At 39.6% G+C, this 27,386-nt stretch overlaps 1 protein-coding gene across 9 annotated transcripts; it reads left to right on the forward strand.

The window, feature by feature from the left end:
* Window positions 1-27,386, forward strand: UPP1 (uridine phosphorylase 1). Of its 9 annotated transcripts, XM_052703535.1 has the most exons (10): window positions 5,612-5,717; window positions 7,981-8,081; window positions 8,736-8,872; window positions 19,122-19,186; window positions 21,876-21,993; window positions 22,466-22,624; window positions 23,636-23,750; window positions 24,523-24,732; window positions 26,024-26,170; window positions 26,819-27,386. In XM_052703535.1, the coding sequence occupies exons 3-10, from the start codon at window positions 8,786-8,788 to the stop codon at window positions 26,956-26,958; spliced, it is 1,041 nt and encodes a 346-aa protein (XP_052559495.1). In that variant the 5' UTR covers window positions 5,612-5,717; window positions 7,981-8,081; window positions 8,736-8,785; the 3' UTR covers window positions 26,959-27,386. The 9 variants fall into 9 exon arrangements, with proteins under 9 accessions (XP_052559503.1, XP_052559505.1, XP_052559495.1 ...); XM_052703540.1 differs by lacking the exons at window positions 5,612-5,717; window positions 7,981-8,081; window positions 8,736-8,872 and adding exons at window positions 17,974-18,050; window positions 18,755-18,875; XM_052703543.1 differs by lacking the exons at window positions 5,612-5,717; window positions 19,122-19,186; window positions 21,876-21,993; ... (3 more) ...; window positions 26,024-26,170; window positions 26,819-27,386 and adding exons at window positions 1-99; window positions 1,062-1,159; window positions 1,778-1,975; ... (1 more) ...; window positions 3,084-3,243; window positions 10,697-11,370.

Genomic DNA, 27,386 nt, shown 5'->3' on the forward strand with positions numbered 1-27,386 from the left:
ACGGGAAGCGGCGGCGACAGCGGTTGCAGCGAGCTGACAGCGGACAGCCCGGCCCGAGCGTTTCTACTGCCCTGAAGCTCTCAGCACTATAAACCATAGGTGAGTCCCAGAATTTAGCCTGTTCAATTGGGATGGTTTATCCGTGTTACAGAAGTTTTTGAATCTGTTGTTGGCATTTCGCCTTGGAAGTTTATTGCTTTGCAGTATGCCCTTCAATTCAAGCACTTAGAAGAAGGAGAGTCAGGTGAGCAGTAATACAGCAAATTAAAAAAGAATGAGGGCTCTGACAGAATTAGGTAGAGAAGGTTCTGACAGACTGTCATCCGAAATCTGGGGAGAAAACTCTGACTCCAACATGGTGCTAGAAAGTGGTGTTCCTTTATTCCTCATTGTACTGGGCGACTTGAGCAGCAAGCATGCTCTTTCGGAGCTCAGGTTCTATATTTAAACAGTTAAGACATATGCACGCAGTACATAGGTCTACATATTCATCCTTTTGTCCAAGGACTCATTAATATCTATGCTAATGTCCCTTTGGACATGCTCAATAGAACTGGGCTGGTCGAGTGCCTATCTACTTCTTCCCCATTTTCCATCATCAGCACCATCAATGAGGGCTATGGCTAACTTTGAGCCACTTCTCCCCAGCTTGGAAAATTTTCCATTGCTTATTAGGCTATAACCACTTTTAAAACAACAAATGTGGAATCCAAGGAAGACGTTCTTGCAGCTACTGCGTGCAAAAGATGAAAGTATTCTATTATGGCTTCTTGTGAGGCAAAATCATTGAGGTGAAGGTTAAAAGTATTCTGTTATGTCCACAGTGCAAAATTACTGAGGAAAACAAGACTATGCACCCACTAAAATTGAAATGGAAAGTTTTAGAACTGTAACTGACAGATTCCTTTTGTTAACAAATATATTGCTTCTTAAACTGATGTACTATTGCTGAACAAACCAACCAATATCAAGACCAATTACTGTAGTGAAATAAAACACTGTAATGATTCTTCGCCCCTAATGCAAGGAAAATAAGTTCTTACAGGCAATCTTTTTCCTAGGCACATGTCAGCATGATGATTATGTACTAGCACCTGAGGAAGATACCTGCCTTAAGACAGTGTGGTACACTTACGTAACTCTATTTGGAGTCATCTCAGTAAGTTTCCTGTGTTTCTTAGCACAATTCCTTAGAGTGTCTTTTTCTTCCCTGTCTGCCATTGTTTTCCCCTCGAGGAGTTGTGCAGTTTCTTTTCTGTTTTTGTGTAATTGCTTATTTTTGTGCACAGGAAGCAGAGAAAAGAATATATTTGGAGATGGCTTGATTTTTATTTTATTTTTTAAAGGAGGGAGGAATGGAGGATCGAGTGGGGTTATTTTACAAACAGAGACCTAAAAACGGACAAATCAGAAAGCTTTCTTTGCTATTGTTGATGGCTGAGAAGGAAGGGTAACAGAAGACTTAACTGCTTTCAGTTGTTGACTATGACTCTTGCTCTTGGTGCCCTAGACCTGGTCTGCTGCATGAAGATGTGCAGTCCCCACATGGGACAGCTTGAATGATGTTTCATATATTACATCAAGGCCTTCTCTTTTTGAACGTGGAACTCCTGAAATGTCCCATGCTTTGTCCCCTGGAATATAGAATCCTTGTCTTCTATCTTTGTGAAGAAGTGCATTTCACTTAATTTCAAGTTGGCTAGATTTGTTAGTTTCTTGACAAAGGGTCACTAACAGTTGAATTTCACCATCAATATTTTCCTTTCTGTTGCTTCAGAATGATATTACCAGATGCCTGTGGAGCAGCCAGAGAAATTGACGAACTCAGAAATCCCACATCCTCCTACATCCCAGATTCCAGGTCTTGGTGATCTTGCAAAAGCTCACAATGAAGGGATGCTTGGGTGCCGTAGGAGGTGGATCAAAGATACTGATTCAGCTTACATAAGGCTAGCAAAGCAAGGAGGCCGACCTGGTGTGTTATCTTTTTTTTACTTGTTTTAGCAGTATTTTCTTAGGTTTTTACTTGAGTATGGTGGTAGAAAAAGCTTATAGTCCTATCGGAAGAGTCCTCCGGGTTTTTGGAATTAAACTATGGAAAAAACTTCTAATTGAAAATGTCACCTAAGAGGTCAGCTTGTCATGACATCTGCTGCATTTAGCTACCTGTTGGCAAAATTTGTACTTTTGGGTTATTTCCAATCTGCTTGGATGATGCCAACTGTTTATCTTCATTTGAGATAGGTCTTTACAGTCTGTGCTATGGTTATGTAAGTGATAGTCTGGTAAAAATGATCTTGTAACCAGAAAAGCCTCATCAGCTTAGTAGATGTCTGTGAAGTGCTTTTTTTTCTTTTTTCTTTTTTCTGTTTTCTTTTTTCTTTTTTCTTTTTTCTTTCTTCTTTCTTCTTTCTTCTTTCTTCTTTCTTCTTTCTTCTTTCTTCTTTTTTCTTTCTTCTTTTTTTTTTTTCTAATGATGTCCAGTTTGTTACAGATCTATGTGTATTTTGTTCCATGGGATGCTCCATGATTTTACTCTTTCCTTTAGTAAAAAAGGGAAGTTGAGATACTTAGACAAATGGCATGCATGAACATTTAGAGAAGAGTGACAAATGCAGGAATATGAATTAACAAACACCAGCAGAAACGTGTCAGAACATTTAGAATTAGATAAACTGGGTACCACTGAAACAGTGCTGCAAGGTTGTGTTTGCCTGTTTAACCAGGGAAGACAGATGTTTAGTGAATAAAAAAATGTGTCTTTGTGGTAAAAAAGCAACTTGAGATGACAATATGTTTATAGTCAGAATGAAAGTCAGAGAAGTAGTGGCTTTTGTCTTTTCATCTTAAGACTTGTTGAAGCACTACGCTCCTGTTACAAGGAAGTCAACGCCGGTAGCATATGCTGCGCCTGACTGGTACTTGCACCACTCCAGTCCTCCAGCAACCAATGAGCCACGGTAGGTCTGCCAAGATCCTGAATAACTTCTCATGTTCTCTCCTTGTCTGTGTTTCAGAATAATGTTGTCATAAAGTGATAGATTTCAATTGCTGCTACAAACAATTGTTAAATCTGTCTGCAGGAACAGTATTTCCACTCTACCTGATTATATGGTTCACAAAGAGTTTAATGATGACCATCATAGTAGTAATTATGAGACAAGAAGAGGGCCTTTTGATTTTGATACGAAAAGTGTTTGGCGACGAGATGCTGAGGACAAAGAAAACACGGAGAAAAAAAAGGTATGATGTGGATTGCTCTTTTTGCAGAGCTTGTGAAGGTGCTTCTAACTGAACTTGTTAGTTCTTAGTGAAAAGAAGTTCTAGTCCACCATGGTTTCCATATTCCAGAATAAATTTTTATGTTGCAGCTGGAGAATGACAATAAAACCACGTTGAAGTGCTACGGGTGTAACATATGAACCAGAAATGTGAATTTCACTTGCATTATATGGTGTGTATATTTAAGTGTGAATGAGAGACAGGACTTAGTTTCTAATTTCATGTGTTTTGTTTCTCTGCACTTGATGAAGTTGAATGAAATTCTTGATCAGAGGTCTTGGGAGGAAGAAGGAAAAAGAAGGACGAAGAAGGAACAGAAAACTTATCTGAAAAAGCTCAAGTTAAGAAGTTCAAGTTAAGGAGAGAATCCTGAAAGAGTCCCCACTAGCTGCCTAGAAGTTTTATCCTATGCAAAATAAGTGTAGGGCAAAGTATGCTTAGAGCAGCTTTTCTGTGGGGTTTTGTGCTGGAAACCTATCTCCCATCCTCCATCTTTCACCCTCCCCCTCTTGGCCATTTAGATGTTTAAGATTTAAGTTTTTATAAAATGATCTGTAATCGTGGGTGCTTCAGTTACTGTAACCCTTTGGAATATATGGAAATACTTTTGATGTAGGTGAACACCAGTAACTCTTTTCTACTTGAATACAAGTGCACATGCTGGATATTTTACAAAAGTCTTTAACTTTTGCTGAGGTGAGTAATGAGTGCAGCTTCAGAATGATGTGTGCACAAACTAATTTGCTGTTGCCTTTTGGGAAAACCTATTTTCAGTCAGCCTCAGAGCAGCGAAAACAGGAACTCACATTGCCATGGAAGCCTTACAGAGGATCAAAACAGGAAAAAGATTAAGTGCTCCCTTAAGAACCCATTATCTTCAGTGCTCTAGGAGTCAAATTTTGTAACAGTGTGTAGTTCATGTCCATGTGGGGACTGGTAGAAGGTCTGTTTCTCTTAGTGGTGGGGTTTGAGAAAGACTTTGAGTCTCCGTTTGATTCATATTCATGAGAATGAGAATTCCCATATGTTTTCTTTATCACTGAATACACAGTGAATAGATGTTACATATTCAGCTCAGATTCCAAATCTGTATAGGCCATGATGTATATTTTATAGTACTGTTTCGGAAGCAGAAATTGAGTTTTGTCCAGACTACAAAATCCTGAACCTTACCATTGAAGTTCTCAAGATGTGAGATTCTACAGCACTTGCCTTAGCTTTAGCTCCCCCTTCATACCACTATCTCTGAAATAGTTGTCCTGTTTCATAGGACCTTTTCTGTACCCTCCTAAGAAGTGCAATCCTATATCTTTATGCATCACATAATTCTTCCTTCAAACTTACATCTCCTATTTCCTTTTGTTTAGGAAAGGTTTCTCTGACTCAGTGTTAAGAGCACTTTCCTGAAAAATCTTCAAGTGAGACAGTGGAACTACTCCTATCAAATAGTCTTGATTTCTGCTTTCCTGACTGTATATTTTTTACAATGAAAGGTTGGATTTTTCCAAAAACATCACAGACAGGTTTCTAGGCAGTATTCAGTGTACATGTTTGACTAAGTGATGCTATTGCAGTAAGAAACTACCTCAAGTAGTTAAGTGATATTGAGTGTCTAGACAACATTTTTCAGTCCAGTCTGACTAAATCTAAGAAGAGAGACTTAGGATGCAATCATGGAGAAGAATCCCAGAGAGAGTCTGTAGGGGCAAGTGCAGAAGCATTTAAACCTCCAAGGGTACTTGCTTTACTCAGTTTGCAAAACATTGTTCCCAAGCAGGCTCTTGCTCTGGAGATTTAAAGATTTATGTTATGTTCTTCTGAAGTGCTGGCATCTCTGCCATACTGCAGAAGCATTATTTTGCTTTTGTACTATGTGAACTAACGTATGTGTGACCCAAGAGAGAGGGCTGTGCATGGGTGGTAAATTAGTTGGAGAGGGCATCAAAGTTAGTGTCAAACTACTGTAACACAACACTAGTAAGATCAGTATCTTGTGTCTGAAGTCATAACTTTCAGGCATTTTGCAATCAATAAAGGACTTTTGGTATTTCTTAAGGGATATATTTTCTGTAGGTTGAAAGGAGTGATCCTTTTCTGTAGCTGTCCAAGTCATGCAAGCAAGTAACCGTGCTTCTAAGTAGGCTGAAAGTCATTGAGCGATTCACGCTTTCAATACTGTTTTCATCTTTGTAACTACTCTCTTCCCTAAGTGTTTGGGAACTGCTGAGTCACAGCCTGAACCTCTGATTGATCACCTGAGGTGAGCAATGAGTCAGCCATGGGAGCACAGGTGAAGGCAATTCACCTATGCTGCTGGAAGGGGTGGAGCCTGGCTCCACCTCTCATAGACCCATTTAAGAGCTGGCTACCAGTGGGGAAGGGTCTCTTCTGGAGATCCTCTCTGGTAGAGTTTTGGAAGTGAGCCCAGGATATGGGTAAGCTTTCTATCTATTCTCTTTTTGTTATTGTAATCTGCTTTGCCTAGCTTTCTTGTTTATTACACAGTTATAGCATCTTAATATTTATTGATTATTTATGTAAGCATCTGTTCTCATCTCTGTGTCTAGCTTGGTCCATGGCAAATTGCCTCATGTGCTGTTTCTGTAAAATGGAGACAAGCCTATGGATCTTTATTGGATGCTGTCTTTGAGTTCTGTAGGCATACATAGGCGTGTGTGCCTTATCTATTAGTAGAAACAAGCAGTACTAATAGAGCTTTCTGTTGGTGCTTTTTTGCTTATGGCCTTTTTACTAGAGCTGAGCTGAAGGAGCCTCTAGTTTCTGTAATAAACATTTCTTAGCCAAACATTTAAGAAGCCTATCCCTGCAAAAAGTTGAAACCTATCTCATGGTTGATATGCAGCTGCAAAGGTTTGTTGAAGAATAAGGGGCTTTTAACTTTGTGCAACTCCTGTTATTATTTTCTTCCAAGCAAAGGATAATGTGATCAAGTAATCCAGCTGTACATTTAGTATTTGGAATATAAAGCATTTTTGTTGTACTAAATCATAACCTTTAAATACAAATTTTGTGTTTACATTTCTGGTGTGTACTATCTAGGTCTTGTTTTTCTTCTGTACTTCTCTGCTGCTCCTAACAAAGGACAGGTCTGAAGAACTGCAGTATGATGTTTCTTTACGTAATGTTAGCCTTGACAAAGAATATAAATACACTTTTAAATTTGATTGTTATTGGAATTCACTGTCTTGAGTGAAAATGCTCTTTATCTTTCTAAATTTCTGCCTTTATACATTGATATGTTTGGGTGGGAATACATATATATGTGCTGTATTAAAAGATATCTCAGGTCAGCATTTTATCTCAAAGAAATTTAATCAAATGTAATGTGGGATTTTGTTCTTCATCACAGGAGCAAGGATTTCACTCAGGTACTATTAGCTTTCCGTGTTGGAATTAGTCACTGTTGTTCACCTACTGCTCAAGCATGCCAAAAAAGTATTGAGATGAGGGTATTTCATTATGTTTTTTCTCAGTGAAAACATTTACCTTTTCACAGTCTGATAGGGCTGTAATTGCATCATGATTTTCAAGTAGTATCACTTCAGTTTGTTTCCGATAAATCGCAATTAGTGTTTCTGGAACGTGAAATTGGTAAATGTGTACATATAGCCTGTAAGATTAATACTTCCAGATCTAAAATAATGCAGTTTAATGATGAATAGAAAACAGCAGTAGCTTTTCTTGAGCAGTAGGACAGTGTTTTTGAAATGTAAAGCAGAGATGCACTGCCACAGCAGGTAAGCACATATGGCTTTTAAACGCAGTTGTAGGCAGCTGATTATTTTTGTTTTTAATCTCCATGTTGGACAACAGACCCTGGTCTTCATCCCTCACTATACCCTTGACAGGTGTGCCAGTTCTTCAGCTCTTTAAGTTTCAGTGTAATTGTCAGTTTGTTTGGCTGGAATCTATTAGTTCATCCACTAACTCTCCACTACTCCACACTACTAGAAGAGAAATTCCAGTTTTTGGAATTTCTCTTCTAGTAAAACTCTGGCTTGAATAAAGTCTGTAGGAACCTCATCATTGGCTGAACATGTTGGTTTATATTTACCTTCTGCTTTAAAATAAGTGAAACTGTCTGTCCTAGGCTCCACTCGTTCCCAGAAAAGAGTAAAATCCACACTCGCCAAACGTTTGTAGCTGCTTTTTTAACTTCTTTTTAATGATGGCTTGTTTTTGGATCAGTTGTACTCAAACACTAATTTTTTACCTTTCCTAGCTAAAGCTACACATGGTCCTTAAAACATTTGTTGCGTGCTTATATCTGTTATGGCATTTTTTTCCTCATGTGTGCATTTGAGTTGTTTTGTAGTTGTACAGTCTTGAGGACTCCCCCCTACACTCTTTATGCAATGAAGGAAGCTGTACAGTCTTTAAAAATGCTGATTTTTTTTTCCCCCCTTTTTTTCTCTTGAATCTCTGAATTTCTTAACCAGCTGTTAATTGAAAAATCCTAAGGAATTGTTGGGGAAATAGCATTAAATGCTTTTATTTGAGTGGGAAGTACGTTGACCCTTTGGCAGCTGTTTTGAATGCTGTTAGGAAAAAAAAAACAACAGCTTTGTGTGTTAGTACAGTTTTAAGATTGCTATGGCCTTTAATATAACTCTTGTGACATCTCTTGGTTACTTTTGTAATGGCTCCTTTTGTTAAATTAAGATTTCTCTAACACAGGTAAAGCTTCCAGCTATAAATGCTAAATATCCAAGCAGAACAGCAAATGTTAGTATGAACAAGGAGTTCAGTGGGAAAAATAAGCTTTCCTTTCCACCAGTGTAAGTAGTGTGCTTATGAAATTCATTCATCTCCTAATCCTGGAACCATTTGTGCATTAACATTACTCTGAACTTGCAGAGAGAGTGGGGGGGTTTGTGCATGGCCTTTGTGAACCCATACTGCTACTAAACTTGCTGACTAGGACTGAACTAGTTTGATAAGCACCTAAAGCAACAGGAATTTAACTTGTATGGTAAAGCTATTGAAAATGTCTTTGCTTTAGATAAAGTAGGCATCAAGTTGTGTAGTAATGTAATGTAGTACTCTTTTATTGCGTTCAAAGTGATCTGTTGTTTATACTAGTGAACAGATGCAAACTATAATGTATATTAATTCCATGAGCATTGATTATAGGGATGCAGGTAGGACTACCATCTTTTTGAAATCATGTCAGCTAAACCCTAAGAGAAGGTCAGGCACAGCAAAAATTCTTATAGCTGAGAATTTGCTCTATCAAAGTGTTATTGTGCTCTGTGTATCTTCTGTAGTTTCCAAGGAAATATGTTGGAGCATTACTTTTGGAGCAACCTACTGATATTTACTGTTAGTTACCTATCAGTTATGTAGGGCTATTCTGTGCAAAATAAATTTCCTTCCTAACTGTTTTGGTTTACTTATGCTGCTATTTTCTTTTAACACATTTTGACTTACAGGCCTGCTCAGCGAAAAGGTGAAGCAATAAACTTTAGCAAATTAATCAGCAATGGTTATGGAACAGACTGGCTTCTGCAACATAGTGGATGTGGAAAAAAGATTCAAAATACATCAGAAGATAGCAAGAAGTCCCAAGGTAAAATTACTGAAAGCTTGCTCTTCTAAAATGAGTTGGGACTTGAAGGCAACATCCATAGGTAGCCAGAATAATTGCAGTCTCTCCCTTTGAATAAGGTGAGACTTAATGAGTCACCCGGCTTGACTTATGTTAGTACCCTATGGCCAGCTTAGGAAACATGCCCTCCTGTTTGTTATCAGGAAAGGTGGGTGCTTTAATGTATTTTTTTTTTACTCTGCTGTTGTAAAAGCATGTTCTATTCCAATCCGAGGGTTTCCATTTGGCATATTTTTGTAAAATTCTGGAGAGACATCTATCTTCCTGCTTAAAGTTAAGCAGACAGTAAAACAGTTGCTATTTGTTGTGAGTAGTGCTTGGCCCTACTTTTTTTCTGAAAACCTTGTTACAGTTTGTCATCAATACATCTGTTTATGAAATAGATCACTTCTTATAATTCATAAAAACAAATGTATCCACATGATTAAATAACTTGGCATTCCAATGGTTTTATTGGATTAAAAAATGATCCGGTGCTTATTTATTATCATGCACAATAGAAGTAGTTATGAAGTACTTCTCTTCCAAAACAGATGGAAATAAAGGCTAAAGGGGGAAAAAAATAGTCCTCCTACTTGAAAACCTGTTGCTTATGCTTGTGTATGAATTATGGATTCATGGCTTTCTTGAACTTGATATGTCAGTGTGTGGAAGGCTTTAGTGATCAGGGAGTTTAGTTTCTTTGACACTTGGGGCTCTCTGAATAAACTTTTGTCTTCCATTCATATTAAAAATAATACATTTGCAGTAATTTTGCTTAATATGTAAATATATATGTAAAATTACATATATATATTGCACCTCAAATACTGTGTTCAGTTTTGGGCTTTTCACTGCAAGAATACACTGAGTTTCTGGAATGTGTTCACAGAAGAGCAGTGCAGCTGGTGAAGGGGCTGGAAAACAAGACATAACAAGAAACAAAAGGAACAGAGGTTGCTTAGTATGGAGAAGAGGCTGAGGGGGACTCTTACTCTCTGCAACTACCTGAAAGTTGTAGTGAGGTGCTCTTTTCTCAGGTGGTGAGCGCTAGGACTCAAGGAAACAGCCTGAAGTTTGTGCCAGAGGAGCACGAATTTTTTTTTCATGGGGAGGATGGTTAGAGACTGGCTGCCCAAATGGGTGGTGGAGTCACTGTCTCTGGAAGTATTTAAGAAATGTGTAGTTGTGGTGCTTAGAGGCTTGGTTTAGTGCTGCACTTGGTAGTGTTACACAATCGTTGGACTTCATGATCTCAGAGGTCTTTTCCAAGCTAGATAATTCTATGATTCCGTATTTCTTTGTGCTACTGTTTAGAAGAAAAGCCCCTACAAAACTAGGGGATGAAGTCAGATCTCAGTCTGGACCTGACACTGGGTATTTAACCTGAGAAGCTGCTTTTTGGCTTTGATGTTATTCTCTTCATGCCTTCAGGTGTGCACTGAAGGAAGTGCTTTTAATTTCTTCACACTTGAGTACTTTTATCTGCTTATTCAAAGTACTCAATAGCATGAGCATGTTGCAGTTCACATTTGAGGTGAAGTTTTTTCTGTTGTCTGTTTCATAGTATACATCCAAGACACATCAGACAGGAGAGATAAAACACTGTATACAGAAATCTGTAACTTGTGTTGTGTTATAGTTTTGCATCATACTGCAGACTTTGCATGTAGCTTGTCTACATTCTTGGGTTAAAGTACAGAAATCTATGTGTATTTTGATGTGAGTGAGAAAGTGAATGTTAGCTGACCTTTTTATTCTTAAGGTTGAAGTTATCAAAAGTACTTTAATCTGTTTTTATTGCAGATTCAGAGCCATCACAGTCTGAATCAGCACCTACAAGCGATGAATTGAAGCCACAGTGTCAGTAGTGTAAACAGTAATTAGAAAGGCTATTGGGGAAAGTAAGGTATTATATAGCTTATGATGAAGTCCACTATTTACATCTTTGCTTGATTACTTCTATCTTACTAGCTTACATTTATAGTTGAACTCATTTCTGATTGTAGTTCAGCTGAATTATAACACCGATTAACATCATTGTGCTCAATTACAGCAAACTTTAAAGAAAAGCTGCCAGTACATATACCTGGATTTTTTCTTTATATAAAAACTGAAGTTCTCTTCCATACCAGACTTGTTGGCGTTTCCTATTGAAGGCTAATATGGAAGGAGATGCTTCAGTAGGCTAAAAGTGGCATTGGCTAAGTTACACATTTATACATTCAGCCTTTTAAAAATATTTATCCTGAATTCTGAATGCAACAAATGTATTATATGATAGATACTTTTCTTTACTCAAAGCAATAAACAATTCGTACTTTGAAAAAAAAAACAACAATGTATCCAAATTATTTAAGGTTCCTGAAAAACACCTATGGACATGTTAACACCTGTTCTTTTGTGTGCTTGTGCTACAACATGGCCTTAAATTCTATGAAAAATTAAATGCTTTATAATAAAAACCATTAGAAAGTTGATCCAGTTTCAGTAGGATATTTTTGCTTATGCTATAAAAAGTAAAGTTTTTTATAAATGAAATTGTACTTTTGTTTTTGAGTGCACTCATTACATTGTACACCTCTGAATCCAAGAGATGAATATTTTAAAATGTTTTACTGAAATTACATTTATGAAATTTCTGTACAGTTCATAGAATAGACCAGTTTGGTTGGGAGGAAAGCATGCTACTGGAAGCATTGTTCAAATTCCTCGAGTGCTAACAGGCATGGGACATCAACCCTTGAGAAGCTTGTTTGTGTTTGACCACCTTCTCAGTAAAGATGTTTTTCCTCATGTTCAGTTGGAACCCCTCTGAACAACTTTGGCACAACTTTGTGCTGTTTTGTGCCTCCTTCTGTTGGTGACCAGTGAGGGCAGACCAACACTTCCTTTTCCACTTCTACTCATGAAGTTGTAAAAACCAGTGAAGTTGTCTCTCAGCCTTCTTTTCTCCAGGCTTTTCTCCAGACAAACCGAATGTCCTCATGCACTCCTCATGGGATGTGGCTTTCAGCCTTTTCACAAGTGTTGCACTGCTCTGCATGCTTCCAAGGACCTTAACATTCTTTTTACACTGTGGAGCCCAGAGGTGCACACAGTACTCAAGGTAAAGCCACACCAATACTTAAAGGAAAAAAAATATGTGAAAATGGCTTAATGCACAGTTACTTGGCTGGTTGGCAAAATTTTCCAAATGTAAAAAGAAAAAGTTTAAGTAACATGAAGCTTCATCTGAGATGGGGAAATAAAAAAAAAAAATGCAATTTTAAGTTAGTTTTAACTTAAAAAAAAAAAAAATAAAATAAATTGTGAAGTGGATTGTGTGCAGATATGTTGGAACCTTTAGTTTTAGTCTCGTAGCAGTTTTTAATGTAATTTTCTAGGCTGCAGTACCAGGGGATGTCAGAGCTGGAGCTTATTGTGTTGAAACCTTACCAGTAGGAAAACTCTCTTGTCATTATAGAAGGGCACTAAGGAATAAGCCTGTGTGAAGAAACTAGATGCATAACAGGCAAATTGTTAATACCCTTGGGATTTCAGTTATGTGTATTTTCTCACAAAAGACAATTGCCTATAGTTGCTTAATACTCTGGGAAAAATAAACACCATTTCATTATTTTTCTTCAGAATTGAGTCATATGAATATACTTAATCAAGCAATTCAGTTGTGTTCACTTAATGCAGCCTTTGGTTACTACTTTTGTTTTTATCACCTATAAAAATGTTTTATGAAGTTGGGCTTCTTGTTCCCACCAATGATAAGCTGCAACATTAAAAAGAATACAGCTTGAGAAATGCAGCATAACTTAACTTTGTGAATATCAGCAATATTACTGCTTTTCAGTCATACTTTGATATTCCAATTCCAGGAGAAACTTTTTTACAGATACTGCTTTCAGTAAGTAGAAATGCTATACTGCTTAAAAATGTAAAAGAAAGGAGAAATGGGAAGATGATTAAACTCTTTCGTTAAACTGCTTAACAGTGAGGCAGCAAAATCTTTTCTAACTCTCATCAGTTGAGTAAGAAATTTTATTTCTTAAAAAAATATTGAATTTGTTTCAATTTTATTTCTTTGGAAAGCTTTCTGTAAGGTGGTTAGTACAAATTCACTTCAAGTTGGAGACCGTAATGTCATGGAGAAATAAGAGCATGGGTATTTAAAGGTATTGACAAATTTATAGATCTCAAGATCATGTGGACTTAAAGATACTTGCTGAATCAAAGCCTGCTAAATCAGTTCCATAAAGTAAGAATTCCTGTGAGAGTGTTCGTAACTCCAGTACTACTGACTTGAAGATTCCAACCATCCTTTTCTTTGGCATGGTCTCCTTTTCTTGTTAGGTCTGTACAAAGTTCCCTAAAATAATTTTATTGCCTTGCGTAGTTTGATGTATAATCCCTCTTCACTAATCTTGAATGAATTTCCTCTGTATTGGAGTTCTTGTCCAAAATTGTCTGTATTTGGTGTCTGTTAGGGTGGTGAGGCCCTGGCACAGCTGCCCATACAAGCTGTGGTGCCCCATCCCTGGAAGTGTTCAAGGCCAGGTTGGATGGGGCCCTGGGCAGCTGAGCTGGTGGCTGGCAGCCCTGCCCAGGGCACGGGGTTGGGGCTGGGTGATCTTCAAGGAGCCACTCTGGTTCTGTGATTTTTAATTTTTTTTTTTTTAAAGAACCTGTTAGAGGCAGAACAGCCAAGATTCTAACTTGGTAACTCAGCAATGTTCAAGTGCTTTACTGTAGTTTTGTTCTTAGTAGTTTTGGTGGTTTTTCTTTTAAAAGTGTAAGCCATATCTTATTTTAATGATCTCTTCTTATCTTGCATCCCATTAGGTATTGCCCAGAGAACATTCCTCAAATTCTCAAAAGTTTCCTTAGTGTGCTGTTAATGTATACACAGCTTTCCTTAGTGAGGCCAAGGAGGAGTTTGCTATGCACAGTCAGCCAACTGAATCTTCACAGATCAGTTTGAATACTGTGAGTTAAAATATTAACAACTTGAAGTGCTGTTGGAGATTAAGATTTCTTCTTATAAAAGCAGGTGGCAAGCCCTGGAATTTGTTTGCACATTCAGAGTAATGGAAAGCTGCAGCAACAACAAAATTCACACGTTCTTCAATAAGCATCAAATAAAAGTAGTGTAACAAATCAGGAAGTTCTGGATGAATTCACAGGTGGAGAAGTTTTCTCAAGTTCACCTTATTTCACTAATCATGTTATTTTGTTTGCTTTACAGTCAATACAATCACACAATGGCTAAGTTTTCAAAGTCATCAGCAGTTGCATTTAATAGCAATAGAAGTTATTAGTTTTGGAAGGGCTTTCAGAGAGCTGCTGATGTAAAAAGCTGGGCACTCACTCACAAAAATCTAGCGTTGCTTGTTTTAAATGCTGGAACATTTACTTAGCTGTATTGTGCTTCATCTCTGAGCTGAATGTCTTTAAGTGACATAATTTCTTTTTTTTCATTCTGATTGCTTTGCAAGACCTAAAATAAAACAGAAGTGCAATTTCATTTTGTGAATTACATCCAAGTGTATTGAATATGTGAATACTTATAATTCCAGATTAAGATTTAAAAATAATTTGGCAGTTTAGATACATGAAGAATAACTTTCCTTTTACGTGCAGCTACTTAACTGTAGGAACATCTAAAGGCTGTTTTCATTGTAAAGTGACTGAATATATGCATCGTTTTATTTCTTCCATCTTTTTAGACTAGTTTAAATATAAACCCATTTATTTTGTACTGCAATGAAAAAAATGAAAAATTGAATTGGTTCATTCATTTCTTAAGCATCTATAGTGTCACTTAATTTCACTTGATTTCAGCATATGTTTCTTGAAAACTTGTCTGCATTGAACGTGCAGATTTCAGTTGAAAAAGATGTAGAATTAATCCTGTAGAATTAAGCCTGTCTTAAGTGTTGAAGGCAGAGGCACAGCCAGTATTATCTCTGTTCCTCTGTTTTCTGTTAACATAGTATATAGAAGCTCTTTTTGCTGTCCGAAACTGTACTGACCAGCTTCAACTCCTGCATAGCTTAGTCTTGGCTGCACAGATTTTCTCCTTACAATGGCAGATGGCATCTCCATAGTCTTCTGACCTTGCTGTCAGCAATCATTCACTTTCTTATTCTACTTAAGTTCTAGAACAACCCTTTTCTTCCAAGCTAGCCTTCTGTCCTGCCTGCTTGCCTTCCAACCCTTTAGAATTGCCTGTTCTTGTGCTCTCAAGAGGTTGTAATTAAAAAGTGAGAAGCACTGATGGGCCCCAATGCCTTCAAAAGCTGTTTCCCAGGGGACCTCATTAACTAGTTCCCTGAGCAACCTGAAATCTGCTTTCCTTATACCCAGAGCTGAAGTTTTGGTGGCAGTTTTTTTCCTATCTCCAAAGATTTAAAAATCAGCTGCTTCATGATTGCTATGACTAAGGCTTTCTACAATCGCTGCTCCATCCGTGAGACCCTTTCTCTTTACAAGTAACAAACCTCTATAGGTTACTCCGAAAGTAATTCCTCCTGTTTATTTCTGTGGAAAATGTAACAGATTAAAAGAGCACTATTTTATAGAGCAAATTCTCAGCTACAAAACAGTCTCCACCATTAACTATGCATTTTCATCAGTGGTGATTAAGAGCATGCGTGCTGCTGTTGTAAAATTCTGCACCAGTGGAAGTGACCTGCTGTTGCCACTGCTGAAATGCACCTCCTACCACGTCATTGTAATCGCATCCACTGTTTGTTCTCCATAAACATTCAGCAAGTGTCAGTGAATCTCAGTTGGTACTATTTTTTCTGCATGGAGGAATTTGATGACACACCTATGCTCCATGTGCACTTCCTTGTCAGACACCATTCTATCAGACTGCCCCTCTGTTGCCATCTGTCACACAGCAATAAAATACAATATAATATTGGCAGGAAAGTTCAACCTCTACTGCCATACCATCAATATCTGCCTCTTACATTGCAGGGCAACACCTTAAATGGGAGGCTTTACTTTCAGAGCAGTCTTCCTAAGAACAAGGGTGGTTTGGTCTAGAAATCTTGCATAGTTCCTTAAAGAATAATTCATCAGTGTTGTCATCCTTGCTGGGCGGTCCACAGTAGACTTGCCCAGTGACATCTGCTTTATTTGCTTGTCCCTTAATCCTTAACCAGCAGCTCTCAACTGTGTCATCACCAACTACGAGCTCTGTAACCAGCTCCTCCCTCACACAGCACCAGCCCCTGCCTTGCCTGTCCCTGCTGAAGGCCAAGAATGACACACAAGTCATCCATCACAATGTGGGACTTTTCCCACCAGGTTTTGCTTATGCCAGTGATGTTGCTGGGACTGAGCCAAGGCTTCTACCTCCTCTTGCTTGTTCCTCATGCTATGTGCATTCATGTAGAAACATTTCAAATTTGTTGTACCCAGCACCTTGTGGAACAGACTGAAGGATCTCACTGTCACACTCTTGAAGTTTGGCATGTCATCCCATAGCTTATCACTGCTGAGCCTAGTTTTATCCTTTTGCCTCTTCAAATCTAGTTTAAAGCCCCAGTAACTTCTGTGCAAGAATCCTTTCCCCCTTCTGAGAAAGGTACATCCAGTCAGGTCCCTGCAGACCTGGTGTTGCATAGACTATCCTGTGAAGGAAAAAACCTCAAATTCTGTTAGTTACACTAGTGTCGAAGCCACACATGTATCAACTGGGTCTGCCTGTTCATTATTGTTCTCTTCTACTGAAAGGGTAAAGGAAAATACTGCCCACCCCCCATTGCTTTAGACATTTGCCCCATGGCCCCAAACTCCCTTTGGATTGCCCTGGGACTTCTTGCTACCTCATTTGCTGACATGGAAAACTAATTATAGTCAGAGGGCTGTACTAGGCTAGTGAGTTTTCTAGTGATATCTCTTACCTGGGCCCCAGGGAGGCAGCAAACTTCCCTGTGGGTTTGGACTGGTCAGCATATCAAGCCTTCTATTCTCCTCAGAAGGGAGGCGCCCATGACAACAACCCTTCTTTTCTTTGTGACAGAGGTGGTTGTGTTTTAGGGGACAGGCTGACTTACCCTGGGTGACTCCTTCAGCCTGGATGGACCTTCATCTACACCACTGTTTGCCTGTCCATCAAGTTCCTGAACCTCGTATCTGTTGTATAAGGGCATCTCAGAGGGTTGGGTAGGCAGAGAGGGGATTCACCTGCTGCCCTGAGCAGAAACCTATCTTTACCTTCTGTCTTTTCTTCTACCTGCTTTTGTCTCCCCCTGTATCTTGAGTTCCCTCCTTCTACCTGGTGATAAGAGGCCAGAGAGTCCCTTGTTTCCTGCATCATGGCTGGACACATCACTGCCACATCTTAGAGCTGGTGCTCTTCACAGTATTTTTATCACTGTCATAGTAGGACTGAGTACACCTTTGGCAGGTTTGCTGATGACACCAAGCTGAGCGGTGCAGCTGACACAACAGAAGGAAGGGATGCTACCTAAAGGTACCTGGACATGCTTGAAATGTGGGCCCACATGAGCATAATGCAGTTCAACAACACCAAGTGCAAGGTGCTGCGCTCGGGTTGAGGCAATCCCAGATATGAGTACAGGCTGGGAGAAGAACTAATTTCCTGTGGAAATGAACTTGGGGGTTCTGGTGAATGAAAAGCTGGGCATGAGCCCACAGTGTGCACCTGCAGTCTGGAAGGCCAACTGGGCTGTGCCAAAAGGGGGTGGGAGGGGAAAGGGGGGCAGCTGGGAGAGGGAGGGGATTGTCCCCACTGTGCTCTGCCCTTGTGAGGTTCCATCTCGAGTACTGCATCCAGGTCTGGGGCCTCAGAACAAGAAATGGAACAGAGTGTGAGTCCAGAGGAGGACCATAAGGATGGTCAGAGAGCTGGAGCATCTCTCTTACGAAGAAAGGCTGAGGGAGCTGTGCTGAACCCGCAGCCTCGAGGCAGAGAGTAGAGGAACAGCTACCGGATACCTCGGCCACCGCCGCACGCCTCTCAGCCGGCCCCGAACCCCGCTAAGCCGGCACGCAGGGAGTTAACCGCGCCCGGTGCCGCGCTCCTTCGGGGCGGGGCGGCTCAGCCCAGCAGCGCTGCCGCTGCCGGGAGGCGGCACGGCTGGATCTGTGGGAGCGCTCCGAGAGGTGTTCGCTGCCCCGTGGCGCCCAGGTGAGATCGCCGCACGAGGGGGCGGCACAGGAGGGCGCGGGGTCCGCGCGTCCCAGTGTAGCGAGCGCGGTGCTCCGCTGCGGCCGCCCCCATTGCGCCGCCGTAAGGATGCCGGGCCGGTGCTGAGCGGGGTTGTGAGTGTTCCCTCCGTCTCGTGCGGAGGTGAACGTATGAAAGAGTTTATTGTTTTAAATGAGAGAGATTTATCATCCTTTATGAATTGTAATACGTTGCCTTTAATCGGTGGCTTTTAACGTGCAGCCTTCAGTTTTCTCTCACGCGGTTCTTTCTCGACTCTTTCCAAATACATCCCTTTTGTAATTCTGTTGCAGAACCGGGTGGTTTCCGTTTTGTCGTAGTATCTCCGTGCGATCGGTCCCTTTGTAAGGAGTGGGAGGAGGAAGGCTTTGTCACTCGGATCTTCCTGGAAAGGGCATCCCCTGATAGAGCTAGCTTTGCACGTAGTCACTGCTGAAAGTGATAGCAGATCATCTTGTTTATTTATGCATTTATTTCGTGTAGGTTAGGGTAATGGATTAGAAAAGGGGATGAGAGAGGGATAGGAGCGCTGTTATTTCTGGGAACTCGTGTTTGGTCACCTTTACTCTGCGGGAGGCACAGATAGAAGTGCTTTTAGGGTTACGAGGAGGAGCTTCGGGAGGAGGAGATGATGAGTAAGAGGTTCCCTGGAACTCGTGTTTTAGGCGTATGACAGTTAGAGAGGAGCTGTGGGGACCGGCCAGAGCCATCAGAGGAACAGACAGAGCCCCCACAAAGGCCTCTGTCCTGCAGTAAGGCAGGTGCTGCTGGACAACAGAAGCAGTGGTGAGGTGAGGATTGTCTCAGGAGGAGGGCGAGGGGGGGGGAGGGGGGTGCTTAGCCATGTAAACAGCGGGTGCTCATTTTGCCGGAGTTCTAAAAGCTATAGTGTGGTGGAATTGGTTTTTTCTTTGTTTTTGTTTTAGTATTTGTGACAGTGTTGTCTATGTAGGGGGTTTCTATCAGTGTTAATGTTAAAGACGAGACTGTTCTAATGCATTTATAGCAAATTATTTTAAAATATAATTCTAGGTTCAAGCATACATGGCTCCTGGTGTCTCAAATGAGAAGAAAATGGAAGATGAACAGTCTTCAAGGTGAGATTGAGAAATTTCTTTTCATGTCCAAGTTCACTCTTACTTTCCTTCCCAAACTTTAAAATTCATTACACAGCTGTTTAATGGAAGATGAAATGTTATAGGAATACTGACTGTAACATCAAGTATCTACAAAGAGAGCTTTTCTGGAAAACCATTTTCATGTGAAATTTTTCAGGCATTGATGATGCTGTGATGGCTTTTAATCCGGTGAGCTGTTGAAATGCTGACTTTGGTTGCTGCCTGTAAGTTGACCTGCGGCCTGAAGACACAGAACAAAAATTTCCACCTGTTTGTCTCATCCTTTATCTCATTTTAGTAAAGCCATATGTGTGTGTTTAGCCCTCAGATATTCATGTTCTCACGAAACCCCCAGAATTATAGGTGCCTTGAGCAGTGTGAGGGAATAAACTGTCTGCTCCATTGAGCTCAAGATTTTTATCAGGCAAACTTTGCCTTAACTGTAAATGCAGGGCATTGGCTCCATATGCAGATAGCAATATGCTTACTTTTATTGCCCATTACTCCAGGGTCCAAGTCTGCAATTAGATTTGGATGGGCAGATAACAAGCACATGTCAGTTACAGCATTTAAATGCAATGAGACTGTGGGGTGAGGAGTGCTGCTGAAGGATAGGAGATGAAAGAGGTGGAAAGCAGACACAGCTGAGGAAGGAAGCTGTAGTTGGGCAGGGCAGGAAGACAGCAGTGCTGGTACAAACCACTTGAGTTTCACAGCCTTCTAATAGGAGCCTCACCTTTTTCCAGTTTATTTCCTGGAGAGAAGCTTTTACTGCTGGTGTTCTCATAAAGAAGGAAATATATTTTACATGTCCGAGAACGAACTGCAAATTGATTTCAGATTATATCCTCTTTATATCTAATAGCCATTACTATCAGGATCAGCCCAGCCAGCTATTTGCTCTGCGTTAGCAATCCAGTTGGCTTTGGCAGAGAGTCCCACGAAACAGCTCTGAGAAGGCAGCCTGGGAATTCTGCTTGAGGGAGCTGGCAGTCTCCTGGGTGATGTGCACTGTGCCGAAGTGCCATAACCTGCTCTTTGTTTCTCCTCGTCTCACCATACCAAAATTCTTTCCGTAGGCAGGAGTTGAGCTGGGTGGAAGGAGAAGAGCTGCTCACTGTGTCTGCTCTTTCAGTTACTGAAAAGCATTAAGCAGTGGTGAGCAGAAGCAAAGTGAGTGGGTTGGGGTGCCTTATGTTGGTTGTAATAGCTGCTGATGAACTGATGGTGACATTAGAGAAGCACTTTCAAAAATAAGTGATAGAGCACTGGGTTTTTAACTACTTTCTTTGCTTTTTAAGGAACAATTCAGTGAACTCAGTATGGGCACATAGGCAGTTTTAGGCTTCTTAAGGTAACAACAGATCCTGCATAGAATTGGTAGATAAAGATGTAGGTCCAACAGGAAAGTACTAGAGGCATTAGAAGACAGGATAACCTAAAACATCTAACATCCAAATAACACAGACACTCGCATTTAGGCTTCAGAGTTTTTCCTGGAAAGTCTTTATTCTTATTTTTTATTTTTTATTTTTCATAAACTTCAGAGAAACTCTTTCATTTGTCTCCTCTGACAAACTAGTCCAAATTTGCTGAGCCACACTGTGTCTGCAGTAAGCATTCATTAAGCTGTTAAGTCATCTTCTTTTGTCTGGAAGATACTTTATTTCATCTCTCAAAAACTGCTTTGAACTATTGATTGGTATTTTACTTCAGCTTGTTATTATTGACTCATATTTCCTACCTGTTTCAGCTGAGCGGTAAACATGGAGTACAGAGAGAAGGAAGGTGTTTTATGAGTCATTTAGCTTGCTTAGTTCACCACCAAATTTTCCATGAAGGCGGTCCCACACGCTAACTAGTTCATTTTTCTCTCATTGCTTTGGTATTTCCTGGTTTTCCAAAAGTTGTCTTTTTTCGTTGTCTTTCCTTACAAGAGGCAACTTAAGAGGAAATGAATTCTTTTTACTTTTCCTTCCGTCTCTTCTTGTACTGTATTTCCCTTCCTTTTTTTTTTTTTAATTTCTTTCTTTGCTTCATATTTTCATTTGCTTCTTTCCTGGACTATTCAGTTTCTCTGTGCTCTCTTTGCTGATTTCAGGACATAGGTTATTTTCTCCTGGCTGGATGACAGAGTAAACAGTGAGGCAAACTGCCAAAAATTGTGTTTGGGCCTGTCTGTAAAGCCCAACTCTTCCTACCTGTCCCAGGTAGCTAGGAGGGTCTTTCAAAACACAGAGGTCAAGTTTGCTTTTTGGCTTTGTTGTATACTGTCTGTGTACTGAAGTGATCCATTGAATATCCCCTGGTCTTGTTCCCATTGCTCTGCTCACCTCCAAGCCCCACCCTGGGTCACAGCTTTGATATTGTTCAAGGTAAAGGTTGCACTGTTGTAAATGTTTTCCACTGCCTGTGTTTTTCTTCAGCACTTGCATCCTGTGCAATGAATGGAATGCTTACTATCATGTGTGACTTATTACATGATAGAAGGAGATTATAAAATTTAGGATTTCCTTAACATAATCTGTATGGAACCAAGATCAGGTGGTGTAGGCAGGCTTAGATGTGGCATTTCCCATCTTTTACTGACTAACTTTGCAAAATTAGGATGTTTGATGTAAGTGTTTTTATGTATTTTATATGTTCCACCATGCTGCTGTCCTGACAGAGAAAATTCTATCCATCTCTGCAACCCTCACCTGGAAAAAATGAAAGAAGACATCCTATACCATTTTGCTCTTGGGACCGGTACCCATGATTTTCCTGCACTGTTTGGAGATGTAAAGGTAAGAAGCTGCATTTCATTCAGCAGGCTTAAAGCTTTTCTGCAGAAGGAAAAAGTAGAGCTGTCTAAATAAAATTAAACAAGGCAGCATATTGCCAGTTGAGGGAGGAATGGAAAGGGGAGAAGACTTGCAGGTTGTTTTTTTTTTTACTATCCATATCAGTTATAATAGTTTCTGATTGTCTTTTTTCAGGAAGTAAAAGACAAATATTGCAATCTCTATTTAAGTAGAGAAATTCATTTTTGAGGCCTTGAAGTCAAAATCTGTATTTTACTAGTTTAATCAGGTTGAAGGCCTTTGAGTTCTGTATTGAATTTTTTGGGGGTATACTTTTTCTTAATGGCTTTTTAGCATGATTGAGAGAAGAACCACGTCTATGAGTAGCTTTGTGTTAAGGTGCCAGCATACTCTTGTTTACCTTTGCATGAATCATCCAATCAATTTTTGTTTTGTTGAATGCCATCCGCACCAGTTCGTGTGTGTAGGAGGAAGTCCTTCACGGATGAAAGCTTTTATTGCCTACATAGCTGAAGAACTTGGACTTGGGAGCCCTGGTGATGACTACCCCAACATCTGTGCAGGAACTGACCGTTATGCCATGTACAAAGTGGGACCCGTTCTGTCAGTCAGTGTAAGTGACCTTTAGGAAACAGAACGTAAAAATGTCCATCCAGATACTACATGTACGTCAGATATTGAACATGATTTAGTGATGCTGTTCAAAGTAGAAAATATGAAGCATGTTTCTTTTAAACGCTTTTGATGAAGTCCACTTTTTATGTGTTTTCATCCATGTTCACAGTAGTCCTGTTGGCTATTTATGAGTTTCTGTTTATCCCTTTCTTGTAAAAGGGCTTGACCCCAAGACACTGATTCTTTTCTTGCCTTCTTTTCCCTCAGTGTAACCCTGAGGTGTTGCAAAGCCTTAGAAATGTTTTGAGTGGAATCACTGCTGTCTCATCCCTGTTTTTTATCCTGAATAATGGAATCATCACTTGATATATGTGGGACACTGGAAAAAATGCATCTATTGCACATTCCTACAGTGGCATTTTCAAGTGTGCTAACATTCCATGAGAGTTATGCCACCAACTTGTGTATGCATTCTAAAAATTTGCACCTTTAATTTGTAGATGCAATTACACACTTGAATTGCAATAACATAACTGTGATATCATTTTCACCCTTTCCCTTGACATCATCATACAAGCTGAATGGACTTGCATTTGAACTTTGTGACTAAATAAACAATGGTTGTGTTTTGAAAAATTTGAGCTTAATTAGTCACTAGCGTTTCAAGTTGGTAAAAAGAGGCTTTTTTTACCATGTTTAAGAAAAAATCCGTGGTGAAGTAAACTTATTGTAAGCATAGGAAAGGATACTGATTATACTTTCAAGAGCATAAATATTTTATGAGTCAAGATTATTAGAAACACCGGATTTCATCTATAGTCCACAGATTCAGTGGGAGTCCTTATGCTTACTGTTCAAAAGTTTTTCAGTGGGCCCATGAGAGTTTTTTGATGGTGAGTTAAGTGGCATTTGGAAAAAGTATCAAGAAGGAGATAACACCTAACTCCTTCCATGTATATTTTTCATTGTCTTTGTGAATGTCGAACATGAATTTCTGCTTTCATTTCAGCACGGTATGGGCATTCCTTCTATTTCAATCATGTTGCACGAGCTGATCAAAATGTTGTATCATGCCAAGTGTTCCAACATAACCATTATTCGCATTGGCACCTCGGGTGGAATAGGTATTTCCCCTCTTGATTTCCTTTTTTCTTCAAACCAAAGCATTTGGCATCTCTGTTGGAGAGCAAAGTGTTTCTCCCCAAGTGATTTGTGTTCAGAACAGATTTCCACAGCAGGTTGTCTGAGTACATTTAATCATATAATGGAATCACAGAGTGGCTTGGGTTGAAAGGGACCTCAAAGCCCACCCAGCTCCAACCCCATGCCATGAGCAGGGCTGCCACCCACCAGCTCAGCTGTCCAGGGCCCCATCCGACCTGGCCTTGAGTGCCTTCAGGGATGGGGCATCACAGCTTGTATGGGCAGCTGTGCCAGCGCTTTACTGCCCACTGAGTAAAAAAGTTTTCCCTAACATCTTTCCTCTTTTAGCTTAAAACTGTAATATTTCTTTTATTTCCTGGGTCCTAATGTCCTTCCATTTCAAAACAATAAATAATTTTAATAGAAAAGGAGGTATCTACCTCTCTAGATAGATAAAATGCACTTAGAAGATATGACAGAGGGAGAAGGACATTCCTGTACTGTATAAAATAGCAAAAATAAGAAAGAATATACAATGAAAAGTCAAGATTTCATTTTTTCCCAAATATATTTGCAATAATAAACTGATGCGGTGAGGCATACACACAAAAAAAATATCGCTTTGTGATTTCAGGGGTAAAATTATCACTTTTAAAAGAAACAGGATTGGGTGAAGATGTGTGTTTCTGTCTGTGGAAACTAAGCATTACATGTATCTGTTATTGAAACTGCATCTGTTTCTTCCCACTGCAGGTCTGGAGCCAGGCTCAGTGGTTATAACCAGGCAGTCTGTAGATGCCACCTTCAAACCTCAGTTTGAACAGGTTGTCCTGGGAAAAACTATAATTCGCAGCACAAATCTAGATGAAGAGCTGGCTAAAGAGCTGCTGCAGTGCAGTAAAGAAATCAATCAGTTCAATACTGTCATTGGAAACACTATGTGCACTTTGGATTTCTATGAAGGTATGACTGCAACAGACTAGCAGAAGTATGGATTGACATACAGACATCAGGTGCTTCTCTGGTCTCTCAAATATGTTAACAAAATCTTTCAAATCTCATGAGAATGGGTTGAAGACAGCAACTAATCCTGCTTTTCAGGCAGTTACTGGGTGTGTGACAAAGGGTGCTATGTGCAGGGGGACACATGCACATAGTCCTCAAGATGTGTCAGAAGCAAACAGTGTCAGCTTGTGCATTTATTCAGACCAATCGCAGAGACAGGCTGCACTGAAAAAAGGAGTCAGGAATGTTTTCGATACAGATAGCAGGAGCTGAAAAGAGGCTTAAGGGTGTGAATTTCAGAATACGCCTCCTGAAAACAAATAGATAGTAAAGTACTGTGTCATTTAATTATGCTGTATGTGATGTGCTGCCAGCTTACCTGTAGGTGTTAATCTCAAATAATCTGAATAAATTTTAATTTCCAAAGAATGGTATTGCACAGAATTGAGGGGTTTAGAAGGGACCTTTGGAGCTCACCTGGTCTAACCCCCCTTAACAAAGCAGGTTCCCTACAGGAAAGTGTCCAGGTGGGTTTGTAATATCTTGAGAGAACCTCTCTGGGGAGATTGTTCCGTCATACCCGCAATAAAGAAGTTCTTGCTCATGTTCAGATGGAACATTCTGGGTTCCAGTTTGTGCCCTTTGTCCCTTGTTCTGTTGCTGGGCACTGTTGAAAAGTCCAGGCTGAACAGTCCCAGCTCTCTCAGCCTTTCCTCATAAGGGAGATGCTCCACGCTCCTCATCATCCTTGTAACTCTCCACTGCTCTCTCTCTAGAAGTTGCCTAAGAATTAGTATTAACTATTTAACAGAAGATACTCCCAATCTCTAACCATTTGAAGCTAGTATCAGGAAGGCATTTTCAGGCCTGGTGGTTTTTCTTGACAATAATTATATACAGGAAAAAGTGCTGTACTTCCATACAGCTTAAAGCAGATGTAGTTTGCTGCGAAATTCGGACATGTGCCCCATGTGGGGAAAACCACTTGATGTATTTTTGTGTTTGTGAGTTTGAAAGTTTAAGCTGGAGAAAACCAGTAAAGTTATTGTGAGTCACAGTATAAAAAATGCAAGTAATACTTAGAAGCTCTAGCAGTAACTGAGAGTCACTTTTGTCTTATTTGTCTTTGGGGATGGAGGAAAACGTTAGTAAAATCTAGACACTGTGGATGGGAAATTGCAATAAATGGGTATTTTAGAAATTTAACTTGGTTTATGACTTCTTGTATTTCCACAAAATGGCTTTGCAGGACAGGGCAGGTTGGATGGTGCGATCTGCTTGTATAATGAAGAAGAAAAACTGCAATATTTGAAGGAAGCTTATGATTCTGGCGTCAGAAACATTGAGATGGAATCTTCTGTCTTTGCTGCCATGTGCAATCTCAGCGGTGTCAGAGGTAAACTAACTTAAAGTTGCTTTAATCCAATATCAGAATTTTTTCTTCAGTGCAGGAGAATTCAGGTAAAAATTATCAATGGGGTACTGACATATCTTCTGCATAATATACCATCTGCATGAAACAGCTCTGGTTGTAGAACTGTTACTATGATTGCTTGATTTTAGTCACATATATTCAAAATTTATGCAAACTTCTCATAGTTCTCGTATACTTCAATTCTGATCAACTGCTATTCCACCCATTGGCAAGCACATAAGTCATAAAAGCAACTAATTACCCTGTAGCACTGATTTGTTTTCCTCAGCTAGGTTTTGAAGTTTGCTGGAAGCAACTGGTTAATTTAATCAACCAGATGGTTTTAAAATGCATAGTGCTAAAATCACTGTCTGCACTTTTATATAGATTTGAAAGCAGATTTTGTGTATTACGGCTGTAATTCTTAAACAGTTACAGATTTTTGGTAGCATCATAAATCTTTCCTAATTATAAAGTGAGATTTTTTTTTTACACAAGCTAATTAATTTTCAGTAAATTACAGGAAAAAAGAATAATTATAGTGTTCTTATGTTTGTTCAAATGTTTACAATTTTAAACTGTCTGAGTACCAGAGTGCCATATCTAAGTAGAATGTCTTTTCATTTCTAGCTGCTGTAGTGTGTGTCACTCTCCTGAATCGGCTCGAAGGGGACCAGATCAGCAGCTCACACGATATACTTGTGGAGTATCAGCAGAGACCACAGAAATTAGTGGGATATTTTATTAAGAAAAGTCTTGGGAAAGTATGACGTGTCTGTCTTTGATTTTTAGAAACAGAAGGCTTTTGCACAGCAGAAGTCGTGGTCATGACCTCCGTGCATTAAAGGTTCTTTGCCTCAGAATAGCTTTCAGCATTCCATGTACATGTGGAAGTTAATCATTTGTGTCAGTGTGCTTTGGGAACTGAGTGTGCTGAATGCGCTTCAGTTAAGATTAGTTATTGTTGCTGGGATTTAAGATTCCCTTTTCTGAGTGGAAAGTGGATCTGTTGTGAAGGAGAAGCTTGCTGTGACATATGAAAAAGCTTCATTTATCCCTGCTGCTAAAGGAAAAGTAGGAAGAAAACAAAGTACTTTTTTGGAAAGTACTTGCAAACCACCAAATTAAAATTAATTTAAGAATGTTAATACCTTCCTTGTTGTTTTTTAAAAAATATATAAAGTTATATAAATTATAA

The sequence above is a fragment of the Tympanuchus pallidicinctus genome, unplaced genomic scaffold (assembly GCF_026119805.1).
Source record: "Tympanuchus pallidicinctus isolate F22 unplaced genomic scaffold, pur_lepc_1.0 scaffold5, whole genome shotgun sequence".
NCBI lineage: Eukaryota > Metazoa > Chordata > Aves > Galliformes > Phasianidae > Tympanuchus > Tympanuchus pallidicinctus.